Here is an 8973-nt window from a genome sequence, read left to right as displayed (position 1 = left end):
AAAATAAAATAAAATAAATTTAAATAAAATAAATAAAAGCTGGGTGGATGGATGGAAGAAACAAAGTAGGGGAGAAGTCATTTGAAGGTGTGTGAGGAGGGTTTACCCTGGAATAGGATGGGTCCCTTGGCCCGCAAAGTGTAGCCAGAACCTCCCCGATACTCTCAAATTGCCTAGATTTTCGTTTTACCAACAACAGGGAACTTTTCAGACGCTCCCTTGGCCGTGCGTCCGAACAGAAGACGGCATTATCTTTTGAGTCCATCTCCCTGGGCCAGCAGAAGCAGGGCGCAGGCCCTCGGAGGCAGAACCAGAGGGGCGAGGGCGGCGTCCCGGGGTCAGCGCTGCTCCCCTACGCCGTCATGTCTCGCCAGGCGAAGGATGATTTCCTGCGGCGCTACACAGTCTGCAACCCCAGGACCCACCCCAAGGGCTACACGGAGTACAAAGTCACCGCGCAGGTGAGGTGGGGCCCAGAGGGGACCTTGGCCTTTTAAGAAAACGGCCCAGTGTTTTACTTTGAGGCTGGGCACCGCAGAAAGCTCCCTTTTTGGACGACAGAAATGCATTTCCCCTTTAAGGGGATCGTGAGGGAGGAGCGTTCCTTTCTGATTCGCCATTGTGGGTGGGGCCACGGTATGGCTTTGCACTTTTTAAACGCGCGTGGCCGGCAGGTGTGGGCGCTCCCCACCGAGCTGGTGTGTGACGTCTGTGCGTGGGTCTATGAATTTACTACGCTCGACATAAAAACTGTCGCTTAATTCAAATATTAGCTTTTCTGTCTCTTGGAATAAATTTAGTTTTTTGGTTTGTTTAATGGGGAAATAAAAACATTGTAAACAGTTTACCTTTTTTTGGGGGGGGGGTTCTTGAGACAGGGTCTCACTATGTAGTTGAGACTGACCTGGAACTCACTAAGTAGCCCAGGCTGGTCTCGAACTCACAGTGGTCCTCCTGCCTCAGCCTCCCGAGTGCTGGGTTTACAGGCGTGCGCCACCACGCGCGGCAACAGTTTACCTTTGATTAAAAAATAATACCGATTTGTAGCTTTATGTAAAAATTCATACATTTCCGAAAGGACTTACATGAGTCTCCAACTTCATGATTGTTGCAGGAAGTCAGTATGTAAAAGTCAGAATTGATGTTTGGAATAATATTCTAAACTCAATTGGCAACCCTGTGTCAGAAAATAAAAAGAAAAGTATTGCAAGCTCACTGTATATAGAGACATGGAGGAAAACATGGAAAAAATTAAAATTAAAGCAGTATAAAGTTGTATCTGTAGAATGATATTCAGGAACTGGCAACAATAGAGGCCTCCAAGGAGAGGAAAAGGTTGCTGGGGGTGGTTAGCAGATTTTGTTTTGCTTTGTTTTTTGAGACAGGGTCTCACTATGTAGTTCAGGCTGGCCTGGAACTCATGAAGGCAGGTCCTTGTACTTCAGTGGTTTTTAAATATAACTTGTTTCTGGATTTTTGGTAGTTCTGGGGATGAAAACCAGGACTCACACGGAGCTAAGTCCCCAGCCCTTTTATTTCTTTGGACATAATGCCTTGCTTAGTCACTAAGTTGCCTAGGCTGGGCTTGAACTTTCAGTCCTCTTGCTTTGGCCTCACAAAGTGCTGGGGCTACAGCTATGTGACATCCTGATTGGCCAGTTTTGGGGGTTTCTTTACCTGAATATTTTAAGCATGCCTATTGTCAAAAGCCAGGGCTAGGGTTTTTGTTTGTTTTTTGGTATCGGGGATCAAACTCAGGACCTTGTGCTTGCGAGACAGCTGGTGGAACCACTGAGACAAATCCCCAGCAAGACTAGAGTTTTAGCCCCAGCACACTCCCTTCCTTGAGGTATGATCTTGTCTGGTCGCATCCCCACTCTGAGCTGCCACGTTCTTACCTATTAGAGAGCCATAGTCTTCATTTGTGCCTCACTGGGATCTAGGAGAAGGAACACTGTTTTGCAAACCTCCAAGTACTCTGTACTCCAGAACATAATTTAAAGATTATTATGAAAATAACAGTGAAAACCGAGTCTTCTTTCCAGATGGAACCCGAGTCTTCGAGGCTGGCCAACCTCAGTGGTAGATTTTGTATCCAAAGGTGTTTGAGCCCAGGGAAGGGCTGGCTCCTGGCACACAGTCTCATTTCCTTGGGGATGTGGGGTTCTGTGGTTTTAGGAGATTCCAGCACTTAGCCTTTTGAAGAAAGTGGGACCAAAGTTGAGGATAGAGGGCTCTAGACAGGCTTTTATGGCTCCTCCCATGTAACAGATTGAGAAACTGAGGTGCATAGTAGAAAGTTGCTCAAAGTTACACTCAAAGCCTTAAAGCCAGGACATCTGGATGCCAAAGGGCACTGTCCCTTTGGGGGGGACTGGGAGGCCCCTGGGGCTTCATCACCTTTCACAGAGCGAAGGGAGGATCCGAAGTCAGCCTCAGGTCTCACTGGCTCTTGCTTTTTCCTTTTCAGTTCATCTCAAAGAAAAACCCTGAGGATATCAAAGAGGTAAGACTCCTGTGAGGGAGGGGTACTGTATCCCCGATTTCAGGTCTGGAAACAGGACAGGAGCAGCCGGTCTCTGGGAGGATCCCCCTCTTGTGGCACCCTCTTCTCACAGACTGGGCACAAGTGGGTTCAGGAAGGTGCTTCCGCCCTCCAGCCTCGCATCCCCCACAGGTGGTGGTCTGGAAGCGGTACAGTGACTTCCGCAAGCTGCACGGGGACCTGGCCTACACCCACCGCAACCTCTTCCGCCGCCTTGAGGAGTTCCCAGCCTTCCCCCGTGCCCAGGTGTTCGGTGAGTGCCAGAGCTGAGCCCTCAGGCCCAAGGTGAGGGCGAGGCGACCGGCAGGGGCTGGTGAAAGGGGGCCTGGAGCTCCGGGCAAAGCCACGCTGGAGAGCTGGCCGTATTGGACAGATGGGGCACTGAGGCTCTGCGCAGCCTAGCCCGCATTGTGTGTTAGGACCATGAGCATTCCTGGCTTTATTAGCCTCGTTTCTCCCCGGCCCCCAGTACCGGGGATTGAACTCCAGTTCTTGAGCTTACCACAGAACTAAATCCCCGGCTCCTTATTAGCCTCATTTTTAAAATGAGGAAACTGATGTGTATTGAGATAAGGGGCTTTTGCCTGTGTCTTAGTCCATTTTTGGTCCATAATAACACAATACCACAGACTGGGGAATCTAAAGAAAAGAGGTTTACTTTGGCATTGTGGTTCTGGTCCAAGGTCTAGGGGCAGCATCTGGTGATGGCCTCCTTGCAGACCCGAGAGGTGCAGGGTATCACATGACCACCAGAGGCACGGCACACATGAGAAACCTCTCCAAACTGACTCTTATAGTGCACCCACTCTCAAAATAACCCATTAGCCATTAATCCTATAATTACACAAGACCCAGACTCACATGAGGTGGTCTTGAAGCAAGGTGAGTGGTTGCAGCTGGCAGTTGATGCCAGGCCAGAGGGAAGAACAGCAGGCTTCTCACCCTGGCAGCACCAGCGACTGAGGTAGGGTCAGACCTCTCTGCACAGCTCCTAAACTGAGTAGTGAAACTGCCGCTGTCTCTGTGGCCTCAGGCAAGTCACTTCCCCCCTGGGAGTCTTCCTGTCCTGTCCGGTCCTCATCATTATATCAAAGCCAAACGATGTGATTTTCTTCTCTTGTTGATTCTCTGCCTCTCCCTGCCTGTGACTGGAAATGCTTGAGGGTAGAGGTTGTGCTTCCCTCTCGCCCATCCCTGAACCCAGCCCGGAGGTGCTTACTTAAACCTCTGTGGTAAGAGTGAATAAGGGAGGGTCCCTCCGGGAGGAGCCGGGGAAGGCTGCACAGAGAGTCACGTACAGCGTCCCAGGCAGAAGCAGGTCAGGAAGGTTGCTGTGGTCACCGTTGTCTGCCTGCTCACTGTCCTGGACGACTGCAGGCCGGTTCGAGGCCTCAGTGATCGAGGAGCGGCGAAAGGCGGCCGAGGACTTGCTTCGCTTCACTGTGCACATCCCTGCTCTCAACAACAGCCCCCAGCTCAAGGAGTTCTTCCGGGTACGAGTGCCACTCTCCTGTCCTTCCAGCCTGGGAAGCCCGACAGCCACACTGCAGCCCTGATGCCTGGCCTTTCTCTTCTGCAGGGTGGGGAGGTGACGCGGCCCCACGAGGTAGCCAAGGACCTGCACATTCTGCCACCCCCTCTGATCCCCACTCCACCCCCTGATGATCCCCGCCTCCCCCAGCTGCTCCCTGCAGAAAGGAGGGGCTTGGAGGAGTTGGAGGTGCCAGGTACATTGGCGCAGTGCACAGACCCAGGGTGGGCCAAGGAGGTGTCCCAGCGTGGGGTGTCGGGGTCACACTCCCTCCTCGGTGATCTCAGTAAAAAACTCTGGCTCAGCCCTGCCATTCGCCCACTGAAGAACTTTGGATGGGTTCTTTCCCTTCTCTGGGCTTTAGTTTCTTGATCTGTAAAAGCGACACAAATCCTAATAATAGGCTTCTCTACGCCCGTGGTTGCTGATGGACGTAGTGAGAAGGCGGTTCCAGTTTGAAAGCTGGTAAGTGGTAAGTACAGCACTCATGTCCCTGCTGGTCTCTCTTCAGCGGACCCCACACCATCCAGCCCTGCACAGGAGGCCCTGGATCTCCTCTTTAACTGTGGCAGCGTGGAGGAGGCATCAGGCTCCCCTGCCAGGGGTCCCCTCTCCGAGGCCGAGCTTGCCCTTTTTGACCCCTTCTCCAAGGAAGGTAACCAGTGGGTGTACACAGAGCAGAGGCAGGGGAAGGTGCTCCTGGGGCCAGGGAGGGAGGCTGGATCGCAGCTGGGTAGATCAACAATGCCTGCAGGCAATGGGCTGCCTCAGTGAACAGTAGAAGCTCATTCCCAGGTGCCGCAGCCCCATCCCAGGGCTGGGAACGCCCTGGTGGAGGGCCCTTGTTGCTCTGGGAGGTTTGAACTGCAGCCATAGGAAGCCTCTCTCTAGACCTGGAGCCGCTGCTGGCCCAGGGGTCACTAGAGACAGATGAGCTTCCTGTGCAGATGAGGGACCTGAGCACCTTCCCTGTACCTGACAGTCAGAGACACTGGGATGTTTCAGTCTGAAATTCACCAAACTTATGCTCTAACTGCAACCCAGATATTAAAGCAATTGACATCACTTCAGGAAAATCATGAGACAGTTACTTTTTATTATTCTTCAAGAGTGTTTCTAAGCCCTTTTTGTTGCCCCACCAACCTGGGCTTTCCAAAGCCTCACACAGGGATGGAAAATCCTGGCCAGTCCAAATCAGGATGTTAGTTTCCCATCCTACCTGCAGCCTCACTGGCTCAGGCCTGACCAGTGGCCCAGCTCCTGATCCTGGTGACCAGGGTGTGAGGCGCAACCTTTGACCCAGGGGCTTGTACATGCCTGGGAAGCATTCTGTCACTGAGTCATACCCCTAGGCCTCTTTTTTTTTTTTTTGAAACAGTCTCATTAAGTTGCTTGTGCTGACTTCAAACTCATGGGCTCAGGTGATCCTTCTGCTTCAGCCTCCTGAGTGGCTGGGACCACAGGTCCAGCACCACGCCCTGGCTACTTTTCCTTTCTTATTCTTCGTAGTCATTCTCTTCCTCCTCCTCCTCCTCTCTTCCTCCTCTTCTTCCTCTTCCCTTTCTCTGTCCCCTCCTTTTCCCTCTTCATCTTCTTCGTCTGCTGTGCTGGGGATGGAATCCAGGACACGCCTAGGGAAGAGCGCGACTCCTGAGCTACATCCCCAGTCCCTGCTACTTTTCTTGCTCTCCTGCTTTTGTAGCTTCCCACTCCAGGCTGAGGAGGGAAGGAAGAGTTTGACAGTGCTGTCACTGGGGCTGTTGTACCTGCCTGCCAAGTGATAGGTATCCAGCTGAGCCCCCCCCAGGGAAACCGGAGGGAAGTGACTTGTGAGTTTTGTGAGACCCTGCCAGGTAGCGCCCAGGAGTCATTCTTTCTGCTCACGGGAAAACTCCCAGGTCCTTGTCCGCTCTGCTGGAAGCTCCTGTACTCAAGTAGTCAGGGCCCCTCAACATTTGTGCTCACTGCCCGTGCTGGGAGGGAAACATCCTCTTGTCCACCTGCAGGAGGCCCCTGGTCTGATGAAGCTGGAAAGCTGTCCACCCCTTCCCTCTCTGGTATGGGCTGCCATGGTGCTCTCTGCTCCTGTACCTTCCGTCAAAGGCCTTTTCAAAAACTCACCCAATCTCTAAGGGCTCTTGGGAGAGCTGCTGGAAGATGTCTGGCCACCTCTGAGCCAGACCTGGGAATATGATGAGCCCCTCATTTGGTATCTTTAGGTGAAAGTACAAGATCTCAAAAGAGCCCTGAGGAGCTGGGGTGTAACTTGGTGGTAGAGCTGTTTCTTAGCAAGGCCCTAGGTTCCATCCCCAGTCCTGCAAAAAAAGTGCTGAGCTGGGCATAGTGGTGCATGTCTGTAATCCCAGCACTTGGAAGGCTGAGGTGGGAGGATCATCGCATGTTTGAGGCCAGCCTGGGCTACATAGTGAATTTAAGGCCAGCTTGAACTACATGGCAAAACCTTGTTTTTAAAAAAAAAAAAAAAAAAGCTGGGGATTTAGCTCAGTGGTTCCGCTACCTGCCTTGCAAGCACAAGGACCTGAGTTCAGTCCCTGGAACCAAAAAAAAAAAGCTGAAATTACCTGAATTCATTGTTCTATTAGTCCAAGACTTGGAGCATTTCTATCTTTGGCAGTTGTAGCATCCGTAAGTTGAACTTTGAAATGGAAATTCTTGGATGTCTAGGCCAACTGGAGTTAGGAAGGAAATAGGAGCAGTGACCAGAGCTCAAAACTAAAGAAAATTTCTCCCCTAAAGAAAGAATTAGGAAGGTAAGACTGAAAAAAGTAGTTGAACCCCACCGACCAAAGAGGTTGTAGTTAGTTTCTGTACAAAACTGACTTCTGGATTGTCCAAGCTTTGCTCCCTTCTACTAGGGACAGACTGGTACCCCAGTGGGCGAGAGATATCTGGGGGTTAGCAGTGGGCCCAGGGAAACGAAAGGCCAGTCCAGTCTGAGTCCTCCCTGTCTGATTGCAGAAGGTGCAGGCCCCAGTCCCACCCACGTAGGTGAGCTGGCAGCCACGCAGGTAGAGTCCGAAAGGCTGGACCAGGAACCCTGGGAGCCAGGAGGACAGGAAGAAGATGAGGAAAGAGGGCCCACCCCTGCCTATCTGAGTCAGGCCACGGAGCTCATCACCCAAGCCCTTCGGGATGAAAAGGCAGGCGCCTACCCTGCTGCCCTCCAGGCTTATCGAGATGGCGTGCACATCTTGCTTCGGGGAGTGCCCAGTAAGTGGGAAGAGGAGGGCGGACAGGCAGGCCTGGAGCCCTAGATGAAATGGGGAGGTTACAGAGGGGTACAAAGGGTTTACCGAACCAGGAGCCCTTGCTCCAGACTGACCAGCCAGGTAATCTTGCAGGGATCTTTTTTGTAACTTCTTATGGTCTCAGTGGAAGAAAAGACACCAGAATCCAGCGAAGGGGCACCTGGTAATACTCTGAACTGCAAGGGCTCAAGCGGGCATTCTGAAGTAGCTAGGCCATGTTCCTCAGCTAAGCCAGGCTCTCCACAGGTGACCCATCCCCTGCCCGCCGGGAAGGGGTGAAGAAGAAGGCGGCTGAGTACCTGAAGAGAGCAGAGGAGATCTTGCACCTGCATGTGTCCCAGCTGCCACCCTGAGAGGAAGTAACCCTCCCAGGGACTGCAGCTCTTAACACTGCCAGCCTCCCTTCTCCTGTCCCCAGGGCCTGACCCCACCTCGTGGTCTTGTAACCCCAGGGGCCATTTCTGTGTGTAACTGGACCAAGAATGAGGAAAGTAATGACCTCTTGTCTCCCTGCCTGCCTGGCTCCTTGGAATCAAGGATCCACACTTCTGATCCTGTCCCTATCTTGATGTGTCAGCAGCACGTCCAGCCACTAACCTATCAGTTACCAGCTGAGAACTGCAGTCTCCAGGCTGCAGCTTACAGTCAGATATGGCCAACTGCCTTTTTTTTAAAGACCCATGAGCTAGAATGTTTTTTACATTTTTTAATGGTTGGGAAAGAAAAAAAATTCTGTGTCAGGTGAAAGTATGAATAAAAATTTGTCAGAATGCAACTAAGTTTATTCGCTTAATATTGTCTGTGGCTGCATTCTCATTCCAACTAAAGTTGAGTAATTGAGACCTGCAGATTTCAAAACATTTTCAACCTGGCTCTGCAGGAAAAGTTCATTGGCCTCTGATCTAGAAAGAATATCTTCAGGGCGACAGTACAGGATGGTAGGCCAATGAGCCAGTTTTTTGGGGTGACGGATGTGGAGAAACCCAAACCAGGCGTGGTGGTGCACGCCTATAATCCTAGCACTCTGGGAGGCTGAGTTCGGAAGATCACAAATTCAAGCCCATCCTGGGCAATTTGGTGAGACCCTATCTCAACAAAAGAATTGGAGAATATAACAGTGCAAAGGCCTTGGATTCACCAGAAAAAAAAGGAGGAACTGAAACCAGGTGTACAAATTTGGGAGGTCCTAGAGCTTGCTAACGAAAATTAAGCACCTCCGAGAAGGCGTGGCCTGTCGTTGTCCCGCCCTTCGCTTAAGCAATTGGTTGTGGAGAGCACTACAAACCGATACGTCAGGAAGCGTAGCTTCGGTTGAGCTTGCGGAACTACGCCGCTTTGCATCTCGGGAGACTGGCTCATCAGTGCCTGATTAAGAGGGCCACCGGGCGTGAGAGGCCGGGTGAGAAGACGCACCCAGCTAGGCTCTCCCCGGCCCCACGTCTCTCGCGGGCCCGAGGACCCGCTGCGCCTTCGGAAGAACTGGGCGTCCGGCTCCAGGTCGCTGAGCGCCCACCCTCTTCCTGCAGCCCACCATGCCCGGCTTTGAGCTACCCCTGGGCGTCTGCCCGGATATGTGCCCGGCCGCCGAGCGCGCCGAGCGCGAAAAGGAGCGCCGTCTGCACCCTCTG

At 52.2% G+C, this 8973-nt stretch overlaps 2 protein-coding genes across 3 annotated transcripts in view; both read left to right on the top strand.

Annotated features, from left to right (window-relative positions):
• Nucleotides 1–305: 305 nt before the first annotated feature.
• Nucleotides 306–8126, top strand: Snx15 (sorting nexin 15). Of its 2 annotated transcripts, XM_010636018.2 has the most exons (8): nt 306–461; nt 2471–2506; nt 2678–2798; nt 3923–4038; nt 4125–4272; nt 4588–4731; nt 7056–7307; nt 7592–8126. In XM_010636018.2, the coding sequence occupies exons 1-8, from the start codon at nt 363–365 to the stop codon at nt 7696–7698; spliced, it is 1023 nt and encodes a 340-aa protein (XP_010634320.1). In that variant the 5' UTR covers nt 306–362; the 3' UTR covers nt 7699–8126. The 2 variants fall into 2 exon arrangements, with proteins under 2 accessions (XP_010634320.1, XP_010634321.1); XM_010636019.2 differs by lacking the exon at nt 7056–7307.
• Nucleotides 8127–8643: 517 nt separating this feature from the next.
• The window catches only part of Sac3d1 (SAC3 domain containing 1), a 3471-nt gene continuing 3141 nt past the window's right edge, over nt 8644–8973 (top strand). The window contains exon 1 of the mRNA XM_033756822.1: nt 8644–8971. Within this exon, the coding sequence (XP_033612713.1) occupies nt 8878–8971 (94 nt within the window). The 5' untranslated portion in view covers nt 8644–8877. The remainder of the gene's footprint in view (nt 8972–8973) is intronic.

The sequence above is a fragment of the Fukomys damarensis genome, unplaced genomic scaffold (assembly GCF_012274545.1).
Source record: "Fukomys damarensis isolate Sample0158 unplaced genomic scaffold, DMR_v1.0_HiC HiC_scaffold_27, whole genome shotgun sequence".
In the NCBI taxonomy this organism is placed as follows: domain Eukaryota; kingdom Metazoa; phylum Chordata; class Mammalia; order Rodentia; family Bathyergidae; genus Fukomys; species Fukomys damarensis.
The sequence above is the reverse complement of the archived record's forward strand: the minus strand, read 5'-3'. Positions and strand labels throughout refer to the sequence as shown.

Excerpts from the sequence above, each read along its gene's own strand:
- Snx15 (XM_010636018.2), top strand. The coding sequence starts at position 363 with ATGTCTCGCCAGGCGAAGGATGATTTCCTGCGGCGCTACACAGTCTGC. Across the intron at positions 4,273-4,587 it reads GGAGGAGTTGGAGGTGCCAG|CGGACCCCACACCATCCAGC; the intron begins GTACATTGGCGC and ends GTCTCTCTTCAG. Across the intron at positions 7,308-7,591 it reads CTTGCTTCGGGGAGTGCCCA|GTGACCCATCCCCTGCCCGC; the intron begins GTAAGTGGGAAG and ends GGCTCTCCACAG.